The sequence below is a fragment of the Choristoneura fumiferana genome, chromosome 15 (assembly GCF_025370935.1).
Source record: "Choristoneura fumiferana chromosome 15, NRCan_CFum_1, whole genome shotgun sequence".
NCBI classification, from domain to species: Eukaryota; Metazoa; Arthropoda; class Insecta; order Lepidoptera; family Tortricidae; genus Choristoneura; species Choristoneura fumiferana.
In genome coordinates this window covers 13195037-13213576 of record NC_133486.1, presented here as the reverse complement: position 1 = coordinate 13213576, position 18540 = coordinate 13195037, and the positions used below count along the sequence as shown (strand labels likewise).

At 37.0% G+C, this 18540-nt stretch overlaps 1 protein-coding gene across 4 annotated transcripts in view; it reads left to right on the top strand.

Moving 5' to 3' along the window:
* Nucleotides 1–76: 76 nt before the first annotated feature.
* Nucleotides 77–18540, top strand: part of POSH (SH3 domain containing ring finger posh) — a 57474-nt gene continuing 39010 nt past the window's right edge. For all 4 annotated transcript variants that reach the window (XM_074098604.1, XM_074098603.1, XM_074098602.1 and 1 more), the window contains exons 1-2: nt 77–405; nt 11934–12059. In XM_074098604.1, coding sequence (XP_073954705.1) covers nt 11946–12059 — 114 coding nt within the window. In that variant the 5' untranslated portion in view covers nt 77–405; nt 11934–11945. The remainder of the gene's footprint in view (nt 406–11933; nt 12060–18540) is intronic.

The window sequence follows — 18540 nt, the reverse complement described above, 5'->3', positions numbered from 1 at the left end:
CCTATATATACTGTACTGTATATTACTCTCCCTATATATACTGTAGTCTTTGATTCGCTTGCTCGTGCTCCCGCCTACCCACCCCCCTGCGTCTCGCTCGGTCGAACGAAAGGATAGGAACGAGTCGCGACAGGCGGCGAGAATGGCATTTGTGCGTTAAATTGTTACTTTTTTTGTGTGAACAAGTGCATATTTCTCATAATAACGTCTTTACGCGATGACCTTTCTTATAATTGTGCGATTATCAGTTACATAGTGCAACGTTATGTGTCGTTTAAAAGGGTTTGTGTTTCGTGAAACGTAAGTGACGGTCCGGGGTGGTGGATGTCCCTTGGATTTTGTATCGTTGTATGCTGCAGTAATGGACCGAATTCCCGCTAACGTTATTGGAATTTAAATAATTCGGTGAGTCATCGACATTTTGAGTTCTAACGTCTTAGAAAAACGAGTATAAACATACAAGATTTTATGGACAGAAAGCTAAAAATACGTCGTAAACTTTTGGTATCGCGATGTTTTAGGCAGTATCAGGTTCGTCGGTTTATTTATACAAGATTAATTGTCTCTCAAGCATGCTTATAGTCTTCCGCGTCTTAAATAACAGCCAATGTAAACAAGCTATTCTTCAAGGGGTGCTTTTATCTTGATTTCCCTTTCCAACAGCATCAGATTATATGAAATTTTTAAGAGTAAGCTCCAACTAAACTTTAGTTAATTTGTCTCAACATATTATATTATCTGCAGATGTGCAATTTGGCTTATGTTCCTGTAGAGTAGAACATGAGGTTTACACAACTACTTGTATAACTACTATAAGGAGCGGTTTACTACCACATTCAGATCAGTCAACTGGGTGAATCAACTTGTATTTTAAATAAGCAAATCATTTTAAGTATCTCTAAAACAAAAAAAAAACTAATAGGCACCTACATGCATTTTTAACTGACTCCAAAAAGGAGATTCTATTTTTAACTGTTTTTTTTTTGTCTGTGCTTGTATTATCATTCAAAGTACATATCCATACCTAATTGTAGTCAATGTAATCACTATACATTTTTATTACACTGAAACAGCTGTATGGTGCTATTAGCATCAGATGTTTACTGTATTACCAAAAAGGCTACTTTATAGCCTGAAAAAGAAAGTATATTATGTCTTAAGGTGTCAAGATTCTATAGATGGCACTGTGCATTTAAAGAATTGCTACTGTTTATTTTCTTCAGCATACCTATTCTTCATTAAAAAATGCAAAGAAAAAGTAGAAAAAAAAATGGTATTCTGAGTTTAACAAGAACATAGCTGTGGACAAAAGCTAAACATCTGTAAGAAACTTTTGTACATTACCCTAATTTCAACATGAATAAAATTATCAGACAAGTAATATAATTTTTAATTTCCAAAAATTATAAAATAATAAAAGTTCCTTTCCAGCTGTCTCAGCCATCTGATTTATATAATTGTTAGTACAATAAACTTACTTGAATATGTTTAGTATACATTATTATTATTGGCTGGTCATCACATTTAAACATTTTAATTCATTAAAATAATAAGTTTATCAAATGTTGTTTATATCTTTTGTCCCACTTCCAGTATGAACAATCTAAATGTGATCAGACCAATTAAAACAGATAAAGAATTGCATTATAATATTATTCAGTAGTATACCTAGTGTAGGGATTGCAATCCGGATAGTTCGAAATCCGAAATAACCGAAAAAATCCGGATTTTTGCTGTCTTTATAAATTCGGATTTTAAACTATAAATCCGGTTTTTTCGGATTTCAATTTAAGTTGACATTTAACCAGAATCTATTGAATTTCGTTACTCGCATTCATTCATTCATGTGTTCGCTTCGCTGCCAGCCAGCCGTCATGTTGCCTGCCACGTGACATAACCTTTGCGCAATAAGAATCGATTTTGTAAAAGATCGATATTATGGAATGCGATCTGCAATTATTTAACCGATTCTCGAAAATCCAATCATATCTCAGATTGATTCGTTTACTTAGAAGACCGGATTAAAAAATCAAATTAGGTATGCTATTGTAAATGTTCCTTAATTGAGAATAAACATCTGAGGTTTTGTGTGTGCCTTTGGCATTGAAGGTTAATTTTTGAAATACCTTTTTTATGTAATTCCTTAGGGTAGGTACAATTTTTTTTTTTACTTTTGGTGAAAATAAACACTCGTTGGGATACTCCTTTGCATTAGAGCAATGATACAAGAGGCATCTATTTAAATTCAATAACAAAATAGCTATACGATATTGAAAAAAAAATCGCCACCGAAATTACGATATTGACAGCGAAATTTCTTCTTTATTAATTACATAGGAAATTAGTTTCAAATTAACTATTACTATGATGTATGTACGTAACTATAATTTATTTTAAATTATTAATTAAAATTATTCTTTGTTCCCAATATTTGAATGTAGGTTCGATCAAAATAAATCGAATGCGAAATCGATTCGCTTGACCTTTCATAATCCATAATTTGCAAAGTCGCACTTGCACCTACTGTAAATGATAGACACAATATATAGGCATGTTCATTAAGCAGACGCGTTTATACTTGTTACTAACATTCATCCTTCCACCTCCGCCTCAGAGTACGCTCAAAGAAAGCAGGGTGATCCATATAGCCAGAATGCCACAAAAAAATATACACACGCTAGTATCACGGTAGTAATTGCTCATTAATAGCATGCTTTTGTGCTAAGTAATAAGCATAATCCGTACCTTTATATTTCACGAGAGCGACGCGCGCGAGCAAGCGAGTGAGTTTAACATGAAACTACCGTTAGGTTCCCAATCCGCACTGGGCCCGCGTGGGAACTATGGCCCAAGCCCTCTTGTTCTCAGAGGAGGGCTGTGCCCAGCAGTGGGACGTGTATAGGCTGGGATGGATGGGATGGACCGTTAGATTCAATCATAATGAGCATAATTAGTAATTTCGCTGCCATATCTGTAATTTCGGTGAACAAAAATGCCGCCGGAATTACGGCACCGAAGATTACGACAACAAAGTATTTTGGCGATTACTGCTAAACTATTATTACATGAGTACTATTAGCTCTATTCTGAGAAATAAGAACAAAGTCAACTAATAAACAAAAATAGAAACATTGAATTAAAATCATTGTATATCGCACAACGGGGATCCACGGAAATTACTTTTAAGATGACCCATACACATCGCGCGAAAGACTTGTACTGATGACTGATTGGCACACAAAATTCGGTAGTTGGAGGATCACTCTGCGTGATAACTAAAACAGAACTAATGTACTTTCCCATAAAAATGTGAACATAGCGTATCCTTCACCATAAGATATTAGCAAGTATTTGCGCAAAGTGATATTGGTAGCTCGACGTGTGAGTGTGACAATCACAAAATGGTCAACCTATTTTGAAATAAATATGTATTTAGCATGTAAAAAATATTATAGAATGCGTTATATAATTAGCTTCATTTTTATGTACATTTATTAGAAAAAATGACTCCTAGACACAAAGTTATGCTCAATTGATTCAGCAAAACCGCAGGCAGACAGGCTTCACAGACAGACTTACTGCAGTTAGTGTTTCCAATCAGAGTATTAGACTGATTAAACGCGTAATATAATAAAACACAGTTTTATTTTACATTTTCTTAATGTAATTCCATATTTTTTAAAAAATTATGTTAAAATTCGAAAAATCCGGATAATCCGGATTTGTATGTGTTGATAAACATAAAATCCGGATTTGAAAAAAGACCGGATTTTGCAATCCCTAACCTAGTGCCATCCACGAAGACACTTGATTTTGTCAAAATTAGACATTAATAACATTGTATTATGTTTATGAACCACAACACGCATCATCGGGACTATAACTGAGATAAAAATAGTAATTGTATCATATTTAAAACTCGTTTTTTCCACCTGTACTTTTGTTTACCTATGTTTTACAAATAAATAATTCTGATTCTGACCTATATTATTATCAATTAAGGTTAAGAGAAACCAAGAAAGAATCTGACTCAGAGAAATATGTTATCAAAACAAATTGGTATATCACAATTATCTTTTCTCAGAATGTTTTGACTTTATCTTGAATGAAGTTGTAATGTTTACTTTCTTTGGAAATGCATTAACATGGTAAATGTTGAGTTAATAAGATTTCAAGATAATTTTATATTAACCAAAAATCAGTAGTTTACAAGCTGAAGTGGATGGATGTCAGTTTTTTTTTTTTATTAAAATGTACTGCAAAAATTGTTACTGCCACATACCTGCTTTTTCAAGGAAGAAACAATCCCTGACATGTGTATGTATTTATTTTTTATTATTCATTTTACTTCATTTACATAATTTTAGTAACTGCTTTTAATTACTAGATTGGCCCCACCAGTTAGGTATTTTATATCAGCAATACTTATTCTGTAGGTTGTACATTCTTGTGATAACTTTTCTACATGCATTGTCAATTGTTCAAAATAATCCTAAATTTAAAATCAGTCCAATCACTATTAAGTAGGTGATATGATAATAAAACTTGCCAAGAGTAGAGAACTTACAGTCTTACATAGTTTTACATACAAATGTTGTAAGTTCAATAAAAGCTTGTAGAAAAAAGTACCTAGTTCTGTGTTTTTTGTCTAATATCTTAAAGTCGCACACCAAATGTGACCATGTGAGCTTTTTAATGAATTGTATATCATGTCCATACATCGGGGTTTTCAGTGCGGGAATTATTTGAGAAAGAGTAGAGATAAACAGAGATGTTAGTCTGAAAAAAATCATATTATGCCTAATGAATAACTACCTCTCTGCAAATTGTATACAAACTATGATACAATTTTATTTTAACTCATGTAGGGAGTACTTTAGCTTTACTGCCACCAAGCCTTATGAGATAGATAATAAAAATAACATTTAAAATTACCTGCAGTAATAGTAGTTGATATTATGTATGATATTATAGGGGGATAGCATAGTAAGTGGGGATGACATCAGTGATGCCTCAGACCATTGACTTTAATGTTAAATTATAATAACAATAGTTAACTGTGTCCGTTGATTAAACAAAAAGTGAAGTGTTGAAAGTGAATGTGTGTGTAAAGACTAACAGTGTTCCTCTTGTCCCAGGGGAAAGGCATGTTATATATTAGGATGTGGGTAGATCTACAAAGTACTCTCAGTCTTGAACTGAACCCAAGTGAGTACTGAACATTACAATAGGTATTCATATTTTTTCTATATTTGGAACAGTTAAGCTACAGCGTCTTTCTGTAAATATCTATTTCAACAAACTGAATGATCTTTCTCTACATCAGTAGTTGTAATAGGTGCAAGAAGGGACTTAACTCAAGAGTTTCTTATTGTAATGACTGATCTTTTTCATTTATATCATACATACAAGCCTGTTACCCGCGACTCCGTCTGCGTAGAATTCGTTTATCGCTATCCCGTGGGAACTATTCCATTTCCATGTCCTTCCCCGTAACTCAAACTATCTGTGTACCAAATTCCATCTAAATCGGTTCAATGGTTTTGACGTGATGGAGTAACAAACAAACAAACCGACTTACAAACTTTTGCATTTATCCTTGCGAAAGTGTGTGTTTGTTTGTATGTTTGTCCGTATTTCACGTCGAAACGGAGCGACGGATCAACGTGATTTTTGGCATAGAGATAATTTATGGGCCAGAGAGTGACATAGGCTACTTTTTATCCCGATGCACACTTCCCGAGGCAACAGCGCGCGATAACCGATTACCACGCGGGCGAAGCCGCGGGCAAAAGCTAGTAATATTATAAGTGGGATTATGTTTTGAAGTATTTTTTTTGTTTCAATTAATTATTTATTAGGCAGGAAACTGCCTGCTTCAGTACATTCTGTTTTTTATGTCAATACCTACTCCTACTCTTTGGCTAATGTCAAACATTCCCGCACCACACTACGAAATTCGAATATCGAAGCTTGTATCGTACCATCCTTCTCGCTCTCATATTAATAATATTAATTAGCGTCAGTGGGAGGGCAAGACCAAGTTAGAATTTTGCACTTCGTAGTATAGGGCCAGTAGTAGTGGTACATACATTTTTATAAAAAAAATGGTTGTAATATTCGAGCTAACGTGAAAGAGAGCACATATAATACCGCGCCACGCTTTTTCCCGCGCGGTATTCTGTGTGCCCTCTCTCATGTTAGCTCGAATATTACAACGTAAACCGGTACCGGTACCGCCTCCGCCCTACCGCCCCGCCAGCGCTCTGTGTGTTTCAAGTGCCTCATTGAAAGTGAACATTATGTCCATTCAATGAAGTTACTATTGTTATGTAAACTACCAGTAATGCTTTTACATTGAAACCAAAAACATCTTAATAAGCAGAACTTAACAATGTATGTAATGCCTTACTGCAAATGCTGTTATGAAACCATTCTATCACTTATTTGATCTGTTTTTAATTATAAGGTAGAATGGGACAAAAGATTCGTGGTAGGCTAGTGGTTCGACCTAAAGCCTCTCAAGCAGATATTCTTCTTTGGGTTCGAGCCTGGCAAAATTTACCATGAGTTTATATTGGTGACGGAAAACATTGTGACAAAATTTTAATACACCTGTGGAAGTCTACAGTGGGACGTATATGTATGTATATGTAGCAGGGAAATGGGCAAAACAGAGATTTGAACAAAAAGGTAGGTATAATATATCACCAAATCACATAGGATGTTAAAATGGCGAATCTTATCATTTGCCTAAAAAAAATAGTTTTAGGATCAAATAATGGCATTTTTTTTTATTCGATTGGATGGAAAACGAGCAAGTGGGTCTCCTGATGGTAAGAGATCACCACCGCCCATAGACACCTGCAACACCAGGGGGATTGCAGAAGCGTTGCCAACCTAAAGGCCTAAGATGGGATACCTCAAGTGCCAGTAATTTCACCGGCTGTCTTACTCTCCACGCCGAAACACAACAGTGCAAGCACTGCTGCTGCCATGGGAAGAAGCATCCTGAAACTGAGAAGAATGATGGTTTTCACACAGTTAAAATATGAATAGATGGCGTTACTATCGTGAGGTCCGTTTGGCGTTTGCTCGGACTTCACGATACTAACGCCATCTAGCGATATTTCGCCTCTGTGAAAACCCTCATTGATAAAATACGAAATGCTGACATACGCAACAAAACAAAATTTACGGATGCACTGCAACATGCCTTGAAACTGAAGTGGAAGTGGGCGGGTCTTAAAGCTAGATACCAGGATAATAGATGGACACTAGGACACTACAAACCACGAAGTGGCTTGGACCTGCTGGCTAGAAGACAAAGAGGACGGCAAAAGAAAAGATGGGTTGATTAAATTGTAAAAATAGCTGGAAATAACTGGATGAGCTGCGTAAGATAAAACAAAGTGCTTTTACCCATTAGGGCCATTGTAGTAAATATCACTAATATAATTTACAAAGAAAGTTATTGTACCATGTGAAATAATAAAGCTTTAATAACAATAATATGTATTTTTTTTTTAAATCTAATATTTTGACTGTCAGCCTCGTGGGAAGCCACAGAGAACCACATTTAACTCTGCCCTGCCCAGCGACGGAGTCTCTGTGTAATAGAGCATGTCTAATGAATTTATAAGTAAACTAATATTGCATCATCTGACAAAGACTTACATAAGATCATATTCACAGCTCCATTATACAAATTCACATGATCTAAATACTTTTTCCTAATCTCTTTAATCTGGTCACATTCCAGGAGAAAATGGCTAAGATCCTTAAAATAATAATTTAGAGTTGAGGAGATCAGTAATGGTTGCTAAATTAAAACGTCTTGAGCTCAATTGGCAAACCACGCACCCACTCCGCTCGGCCCTTACATCTTACGTTGTTTACGTCACCACTTGGTCACCACATATCTCTTACATACGGTAATCATCTCAAAATTAAACTAACATAACCATAAAAATTTCATTTTTTATACCAGCTTTTTTTGCTGACTGTACTTTTTGTTGACTGTACTCGCATTGTCACCCAAACTACATTTGCGTACCAAATTTAAAGTTGATGCTACGAGTATTAAATATTGAAGAATTCCGTCCTGCGGAGACGATCCTGGCAAGACTACCAGGATGTCACTACTAGATTATTGTATTGTTACGCGATTAACATAAGTATTCCAAATTTCAAGTCAATCTGACTACTGAAAGTTGGTCAAATTTAATTTACAAGATTTGACTACAGACAGACAGACAACGGGACAGGTGGAACTAAATAAAAGCTTTTAAAAATACAACCGAGTGAGGGCTATCGTTTTTTGTCTCACTAGATGGCGCACTGTTGCGTGAGGTTTTTAAGTATGGCTTTCAAAGTCTGTTATTACGGGCGTAAAAACAAAGTTTAGATTAAAATCATATTTAATACACCATAAAACCGTACCCTAAAAATATCGAGCATGCCACAGTGTTGCATAGTCCCCGTTTTGTTCGGAAAAAAGGGAGGACAAAGGTTTCCGAAAGACAAAACTGCCTCAAAACACAGACATTCATTGCCCCGGACGCATATTTGCCATAATTAATTTCAGATATTGCAAAAACTTCACAAACACTAGCGCTTCTAGTGGCGAATTCATACGCGATAGCCCTCATTGATAACCGCCTCCTTTTCTTGGAGTCTGTTAAAAATCTCGTCAAAAAGACATTGATATAATGATCATTAGACTTTATTGGTTTTTCATGATGCAGGAACTATTCTAAAACACTATACAGCTAATATCTATATCTGCAGAAAAGCCGTGGTGGCCTATTGGTTTGGCCTGTGGCCTTTCAAGCAGAGGATCATGGGTTCAAACCCCGGCTCTCACCTCCGAGCTTTTCGAAATTCATGTGTGAAGTTACATTGAAATTTGCGACGAGCTTTATACGGTGAAGGAAAACATCGTGAGGAACCTGCACGAACCTGGGAAAAATTCAATGGTGTGTGTGAAGTTCCCAATGCGCGCAGGAACTACGGCCCAAGCCCTCTCATTCTGAGATGAGGCCTGTGCCCAGCAGTGGGGCGTAAATAGACTAAGATGATGATGATAATGGATCTACATCTACGTCTTGAAATTTATTGGTCAACAGAGCATTCATAAGTTAATTTCGAGGGTCAGCTTACTCAGCTCCATAGGTATCTCCCCTGAATTAATAGCAAAGCCAAATTTAGAGTCTAGAATGCCTAAAAATATCACGGAACCTTTTTTTAATGTCATTCAGGTTCAATTTCACGAGTGGCAATCGGGTTTTAATTAGATTTTTTAGCTTTATTTTGAGTCAAGAAGTTTCGTAACTAAGCAAAAGACTAATTTGTTCAAACTTAGTGTGGTATGGTAGCACATTTGAATGGTCAGCTCAATGCTATTTTCGTATTTTTTTTTAATATGGAACTTTGATCAATGAATGAACATGTCTGTTAGGATAGGACAGGTCTTAACTACAAAACAACTAGCCGTTACCCGCGAATCCGTCCGCGTAGTATTGGTTCAAAATTTAAATTAATTTATTTACTATCCCGGGTGTTAATCGCTATCCCGGGGGAACTATGCAATTTTCCGGGATAAAAACTATCATATGTCCTTCCCGGGGACTCCAAACTATCTGTATACCGAATTTCATGCAAATAGGTTCAGCGAGTAACAAACATCCAAACATCTTCACAAGCTTTCACATTTTTAATATTATAGTAGGAGTAGCGTATAACAATCGCGCGATATATGAGTTAAAACTCGAGCCAATAGAGACACGACATGTCCTCGAAACGATACCACCGGAACCCCTGCCACATATCGCCTAATTTGCACACGGATTCTCTAACTAACTAACCTAACAAAATACGCAAACAAGTACCCACCCACCACCACAAACCTATCTACTCACTTATCAACTCCAAATACAAATCTAGCAGCCTGCGACCATGCCAAATTTATCTTAAAAATAAGTTTGTGTTAAAAAAATCATTTTTAATACAAGCTTTTTTTGCTGACTGTACTTTTTGTTGACTGTAGGAACTTGCATTGTCATCTAAACCGCATATCCGTACCAAATTTCAAGTCGGTACATTAACCATCGAGGAGATCTCTCCTGCGGAGACGATCCTGGCAGGACCACCAAGTGTCACTACCAGATTATTATATTGTCACCAGATTTACATAAGTATGCCAAAATTGCCAAATTTCAAGTCAATTCCATCACTGGAAGTGGGTCAAATAATTTGCAAGATTTCACCCAAATAAACAAACAGGACAAGTTAAATAAAAGCTTGTAAGTAAAATGTTCCTTTTTACCTTTAATCTGATAAAATTTCTTAGAAAAACTCGATTATTAAGTGTCTTTGTTTGATTGAACCCAATCTGCAGGCATCGCTGTTGTTTGCGTTCAGGGCGGACAATTTTAACTTCCTGTTCCCTTCCTTTCTTAAAATAACAACACAAAGGACATGTCCAACATGGCTTGTAACCTGTAAATATTTGTGTCTGTTAATAGTTTGTCAGCTTTCCTAACTGGTGCCATCTATTTAAAACTGCATGCAACATTTTTTTTAAATAAGTTTTCTTATTTTTAAAAACTAACTTCCATCCACAAAGCCAGAAATTCTAAAGATTACAGAAAACTTTAAAGAAATTAACCGAACATTATCAACGAAATTAGCACAACGTGGTTTTCATTTTTGCGAAGGATCGGTTTGTGAAATGACCAAATAAGTATACTTAGATATAATATTTAGCTATAAAATCAAGGCTCCACATGGACCGATCATCTCCGCATGCCGGTATAATTACAAATAAATAGATCATAAATCTATCAAAATCCATCCATTTCTAAACCTGAATCACCTTATTTTTACAAAGGATTTAACAGAAAATGCGCGTTACACCTTTATCTAACAATGATTCTTTGTATTTGTCTCATTTTAACTGACTCATCGCCTTGTTCTGGGCTATTGGGAATGCAGGGACAATAATGCTGCTAGAATAATACCACAAAGAACAATAAAAATGTTCTATTGATTACAACGCAGCAGAAGTCGCGAGATAGTGATTAATTTATGAATAAAATTCATCAGTTTATCTCGGTCCTTCCTAACCTTCAGAGTAAAGGGCTAAAGAGTGGAAAAGTCCGCTAAAATACTTAGCTCTCCGTGTGTTCGTTGCGCTGAGGTTTCTCAATTTATTAGCTATATTTTCCTATTACATATTATTTTAAACATATTAGATAATGATATGTGATATAGGTCACGAGCTAGGGTTTCCTGGCTCCATATGGAATAGACCGGAATAGTTTAGTCATTGGTCGCCAAAGTAGACCCCTTTCACTCGGTGTCTTGAAGTACAAGATCGCAGGAATTTGGTTCGTTTAGTGTTTTGGCATTTGGTGATTGGGCAAAGGAGAACAGTGTACAATTTAATGCGTGTTAATGTTAGACATCGACAGCAAAATGGGTAGCATCTTACTAGCTCTTACGCGTAACGCTTGTGAGAGGTTGTGAGAAGGCTAGAACGTTTGCGCCACACGGCATATTTACGTTATTGGCGTATTTTGAACAGCGTGCGAACTGTGTCTGCTTCAGGCCCAAGCAATGGCTCTAAAAGCAGACTTTCGTAGCAGAAGTCCAGTGACGCTGAGATAGAGCGGCAGAGAAAGTGTAGCTCAGCTCGAAAAGTCCGTACATTTATCTGCTGCTCTGTTGGCGACGCTTACATTGTAAGTCTAGCTTAAAGGTGATCTTCCGAATTAAGCGTCAGTGGTGGATTAATGGAACTTTCGAGCGTCTTGTCTTGAAAAGCTATTCATACGGGGCCACAATAACAAGCCAGCGCTGAGTGAAACTGGCAGCGAGCACCGACTTCGTCTAAACCTAGCTTGGCTTAACGCATACTCTTTTGTTTACAGGGTGCGAACGGAATGGACGAAGGGCTGTTGAATGATCTTCTCGAGTGCTCGGTGTGTCTGGAGCGGCTTGACACCTCCTCTCGGGTGCTGCCCTGTCAGCACACCTTCTGCCTAAAATGCTTGAAGGTAAATAAAATTCTCAGATGGAGACCACGGAACAGCAAGCGCAGCGTAGGTCGTCCACCAAAGAAATGGACGGATGACCTCCTATCGAAACAACTTGAGGTATACGGGGAAGGCCTATATCAAACAATGAACGTCCTATCGCTAATATGATGATGATGATGATGATGATGATGATGAAAGTGTTAGAAGGAGACCAACTGATAATCAAAACCCATAAATATTCACCTTTTCACACACGCTTTTTGGTTTGCTTTATTGTCTACGATAAAATTTAGCGTGCTTAGAAAAAATAGGTTGAGTTTGCGTTTTTTTAATTCGCGTACCTAGGTATATCAAATTAGTGCTTATGTGATTTGTCAACATCCTGTCGTCTCTCTGCGCATTTTTTCATCATTCCATGTAGCGCTTTCTAGATCATTGTAACGTACTGCTGAAGCTTCCAGCTTTGTCAAACGCCACCTTATTGCCTTTAGACAGCTAATTTTCCTGTACTACTAGTGATAGTTTATACTTTATCAAATCAAATCTCATATCCACCCACAGCCGAAAAAAGGTCGCTTTCATACTTTATACAATCGCCTTTATTAATTACACTAAAACAGTTTTTAATTAATTAACACGCGACGTGTTGAATGTGTGTACAATTTTGCGAAAGATAATTATAACGAGGTCTTATCAAGTTTAGTGCATTGATAAATTTAGTATTTTTTTTTGTCATGATCATGATTCAAAATCGTCAATAAGTTCCGCATTCTATGTACTCGTAATTCATCATAGCAATCGTATATCTTAAATTTAATTTACGTAAATAAAAGTCAGCTGCTTGAAGATTAAGGATGCTCGTGTAAAATAAATAGGTAATACAAAGTCGTCAACGTAGAGTTATGAAATAAGTGGGGCAGTGTAAACACGCTACCGGTAGTTCTGATGGGGGAAAGGGTCGTAAAATAGTTTAATGCCAGTCAAAATAGACGCATTATGTTCACACCTAGCTCTCTTATTTTAGAGTTCACGTGAAACTAACGTAATGATTGAACTGTGTTTTCCTTATTTAGTATTTTTTAAAGGAGCTATAAGAGATGCCATTTTAAACTCACGTACAAGCTAGTTATATGACAAAGTGCAATAACGTGGGTTTGTTGTTTAAGACGAGTTGGCAAGTGTACAGTACAGTCACCATAATGCACGCCAGAACTGTTCAAGTGATCAAAATATCAGATTACGCGCTTACCCGATTGACGTGTTCAGATGGCTGTGTACGGGGCACCTAAACAACTCCGATATCTATAATCGGGACTAGGTAGGGATTAGGGATCTATAATAGAGTCTAAGACCTAACAGACAACAGCATGAAGAGGCGTATGCCTGTCACTATTGCCTACGCTTCGCTATAGTGGGTGTATGTGGGCTAAGTCTAAAACAAAATCTAATTACGCAAACGTAAACAGTATGTGTTTGCTAATATCTCATAAACTTTTTTCCCACAGAGTAAGCTCGCATCCTGCCTTATACGCTAACAGCCCCTTCCTCCAGCATAAATAAACATCGCTTTATTACTTCTAATCTAAAGGTTAGCCCGTCCAACGACCGTCCAACGTGAAGTGATCCTCACGACATCATGACTTGTAGATCCCCGTGGTTCACAGTAAAGTGGCCAGTCTGCCTTGACTCACTCCCTGATTGAGTCATCCAGATGTTATTTAGTTATAGATCGTGGGCATACGATTAAAGTAGTACGCACTTAACATTACTAGTTTTATCGCAGTTGTAGGGATGTATTGGGACAATTTGACTTAGACATATATTATGCGGTGCGAGATCTATGCTATTTTAGGAAGTCAACATTTTATGATATTTACACATAAATACTACTAAGAAAAATAACAGCCACTTGGGTTTTATTGGTACAATGAAATAAAATAAATGGTATTTCTTAAATTATTTCAAACAGGTACTTTAAAACCGACCAAGAGCGTGTCGGACACGCCCGAAATAGGGTTCCGTAGCCATTACGAAAAAAATAAGTAATATTCTTCTAAGGATTTCGTATTTTGTACGGAATATTCCAAGTTAAGGTTTATTTTATACCTTAGGCTGCTATTTACTCTTTAACTACTAATAATTCTCAAGAAAACTTAACCGTTATAGTTTTCCTTGTAAGTTTGATATACTTACTCCCAAATTTTTCCACCCGCCCGCCGGTTCATATTGTAGGGAGGGGGGGGACTCTCGATTTTAAGGAAAATTTGCAAATTTGCACTTTAAAGTTGAATATTTTGCAAACACATCACTTAATCGAAAAATCGTTTTAGCAACCCCCTAATGGCGGCCGATCGTAAAATCCGCCTGATCACGAAATTCCTAGGCATATCGCGAAATGCCGCCCTAAAAATTAGTCAGTCATATTCATATCACGATGTGCCTGAGAATCAACACGACAGATCGATTAGAGCAACGCATTCGTCGATATTCCTAGCTCTATACCGGGCACATCGTGATTTGCCAAAAAAAAGAGAAATTTAGGTACGACGAGCGAAGCGAGGAGTGGTTAGTGTGAATTGTGTGTGACCGTAAGCTTCGTTAAATGTCCCAACTTTAAAAATTTACCTAACCATAATTGGCTGTACCACTATTTATAGTTCATGTTATAACTTTCTGTAAGCTGTAAATTTTCCGTTATCTTTTTGTAATTAAATGTGGCAATGTTAATAAAACGAGAATTTCTTCCGCTTGCCTTACATCATCATTCTAAATTGGCGTTGTTATAGAAACAGTTCTAAGAATTAGTCTACTTGTTCGTATTTCCTTGTTTCGTCTCTATAACGGGGGGAGAAGGTTTTAATTTGGTGCCAGTAAGTTTTCAGTTATTTCATGAGTAGGCGTTCAATTGCGAAGGAAGGACGCTCGACTTAATCCTGGCTACGAGACAAATAAATGGATATTTTTCTAAGACCGCTCTGTGAGACTGGAGTCTTTATTGCAAGCTTTTATTTAAATTCCCCTGTTGGTTTGGATTAAATCATGGAAGACGCATCTAATCCACTTCCACTGGTCAGATTGGCTTGAATGAAATTAAGGGGCTGTTTCACCATCTATTGATTAGTGTTAACTTACGGTTAAATGTGATGCCGTCTCTATTTATTTTGTTCGGATAGACGAAGACGGCATCACATTCAACCGTCAATTAACACTAATCAATGGATGGTGAAACAGCCCCTTAGTGTAATATTGTATAAACTGACCGTGATTGACCCCTATCTCACCTGATGTTAAGTGCATTTTTTTTATTCAACTGGTTGGCAAACGAGCAAGTGGGCCTCCTGATGGTAAGAGATCACCACCGCCCATAAACATCTGCAACACCAGGGGTATTGCAGATGCGTTGCCAACCTAGAGGCCTCAGATGGGATACCTCAAGTGCCAGTAATTTCACCGGCTGTCTTACTCTCCACGCCGAAACACAACAGTGCAAGCACTGCTGCTTCATGGCAGGATTAGCGAGCAAGATGGTGATGAGGCCAAAAGCATACAATTTGTAGTAAAATACAATAAAATTCAACGATCAAAACGATTCCGGCCCACAGAAAGCCTTATAAGCCTTGACAAATCCTACATTCGTTGCATCTGTGCCATTAATTCGTGCATTTTACGGCTGCAGCGCTGGAAAACCAACTAATTAACCATTTACACTCACACACAATGCTTTTTGTTTAAAAGGAAATACGCCTTTGTGTTTGTCGTATGTGGCATATTAAAATAGCTTTGTGCATGCGTTTTCGTGAAACCAGAACGCGTTTTGTTTGTTTTTGAAAGAATCTGGAGTTGTGCCACAAGGTTCTGTGTTAGGTAGCACACTATTTATTTGATACATTATTATACCTGCGTAAATAAATCAAACGTACGTAAAATAAAACTAGTTTACTAAATGTCGTTCTGAACTCGAAACAAAAGACCGCTTTTCTTTTTCTTTCCCATAATGAATGTTCAGGAAATTGAAGGAACCGACGAGTCCCGAGTGACATTCTGGTTGTACTGTAAGTGTTAGTAGTAATGTATGATTACTTTCTATATTTAGTTTCTTCAGATAGTATTCGATTCTTCAAAAGATGAAAGCCAATAAACCTTTTGATTTACGATCTAATGTATAAAAAGCCAATATGAAATTTGAAATTAAACAATTCGTTGTGTTTTATAGTTATTATAACTTTGTAGTGATTCTTGATTGCATTGCCTTCCACGAACAACAAAGTTCGCTAAGGGTTATAATAATAGACGAATAATTTATTAATTTATTGAGATTTATTTGGATCGTAAAGAAACCTGCGCAAACCTGCGAAGCAATTCAATGGTGTGTGTGAAGTTTCCAATCCGCACTGGGCCCGCGTGGGCACTACGGCCCAAGCCCTCTCATTCTGAGAGGAGGCCTGTGCCCAGCAGTGAGACGTATATAGTTGGGATGATGATGATGAATTTATTGGACCCGGTAGTTCAAAGGTTAACGCATGAAAAATATTATATGGATGAGTCAAAGACTTTGATTGTGTGAGACTAGTAAGTGATAGTACTTGTGCATTTGGAAGCTTTACGCAAGAAAGATTATATTTCAATGCCTTAACGTTAGTTTAGTTGAGCAGTGCTGTTTATAAACGCAGTCCTGTTATAGATAGTGCCACGAGATTTAAAGTGAATGATTACGCACACAGCTACAAAAAGAACTGATTGCACAAAAGGAGAATGAATGAAATTAATGAGTAAATGTCAAAATTCTGCTGCCATTACACGAAATGTTGTACCTGTGTGTGTAATCATTCACTTCAACTCTCGTGGCACTACCTATACTACTAGTGGTAGCTCAGAATAGATAACCGTTGGGGGAGAAAAGTGCTCGTGTGGCGACCGCGAACCGGAAGACGAAGCGTTGGCATTGAGTCAGTTTTGAGTCAATTATTATCTTACAAAAGATAGCAATTAGAGCAATTTATAATTTGAAGACGCGTGAATCTTTAAGATCTTTTTTTAAGGAAACATATAGCCTAACCCTGCCGTCGCTTTATGTTTTTGAAATAAGCATGTATGTAACGAAGAACATATGTGATTTTCCCACTAACGTCGATTAGCCAAAGGCTACTAGAAACACAGGGAAGCTTAAAGTTCCATCTTACAGACTGGCTAAAACCAAAAAGTCGTTTCTGGGAAGTTGCATACGTTTTTATAATAAAATTCCAAAAAATATTACAAATGAAACGGATACAAAATTCAGATCTATTGTCAAGAAGACATTAATATCTAAGGCGTATTATAAAGTTAATGATTATATCATGGATAGGGATATTTGGAAATAATTCCGATCCGCATTGGCGATCCCTTCAAATAGCGAACCTACTGTGTTAAAAATAAAGTTGTGTTAAATACTTGTGATGTATAGATATCATTTAATAATATTGTAAATCTGTTTGAAAAAATATACCTCGTTGAGTTTCTTGCCGGATTCTTCTCAACAGAGGTTTTTCCGAACCGGTGGTAGTTTTTTTTTGACATTCATAAGTTCTAAGGCTAAATTGAATAAAGATATTTTGACTTTGACTTTGGCAGGCCTTCCACTTGGTGGACTGACGACATCGCGATACAATGAACGACAACTCGAACTTGAACGAATCGTGGGATTGCGGGCAACCGGTGGATGCAAGTATCGAGTTGTCGTTCATTGTGGCGTTCTAAGGGGGAGGCCTTTGTTTTGGAGATTTTTTTTTTATATAGGGGGGGACGCTCGATTTTTATGAAAATTTGCACTTTAAAGTTGAATATTTCGCAAAACATCACTGAATCGAAAAATCGTCTTAGCAAACCCCTAATGGTTGGTAAAAGACCTATCCAACAATACCCCACACTATAGGGTTGGATGAGAAAAAAAAAATCACCCCCATTTTACGTCTATTGGCTACACTAGAAAATCTTTTTTTCTTTTTTAAATTTTGATTGTACTATTTTGTCGGCATAGTTTACATATATATACGTGCAAAATTACAGCTTTCTAGCATTGATAGTCCCTGAGCAAGGCCGCGGACGGACAGACAGACGGACAGACAGACATGACGGGTTCCTTTTTTGCCATTTTGGCTCCAGAACCCTAAAAAAGGCAATTTTTGCAGAAAAATTACAAAAAAATGAGACGGTTGAAATGCTCGAATAGCCGCCCAATAAGCTAATCAAAAAGTAATTAATACAAGTTAACCTTACTATTTCCCTTAAATGATGTCCTTTGTCATCAGATTCTCGTCCCACACAGCAGAAGGCGGCGTGGTATTGATCACCACTTGCCCCACTTTCGAACTAGTGCGGTGTGTTGTGGGGGTATAAATAAATGGGGCTGGGTTATATTTGGATATATACTACACGGGTGACGGTTAGAACAAATTTTTGATTTAGAAGTTGACTAAAAATTTTGCTTAACGTCCACTTGCAGGCTTTTTAATCTAGGTTT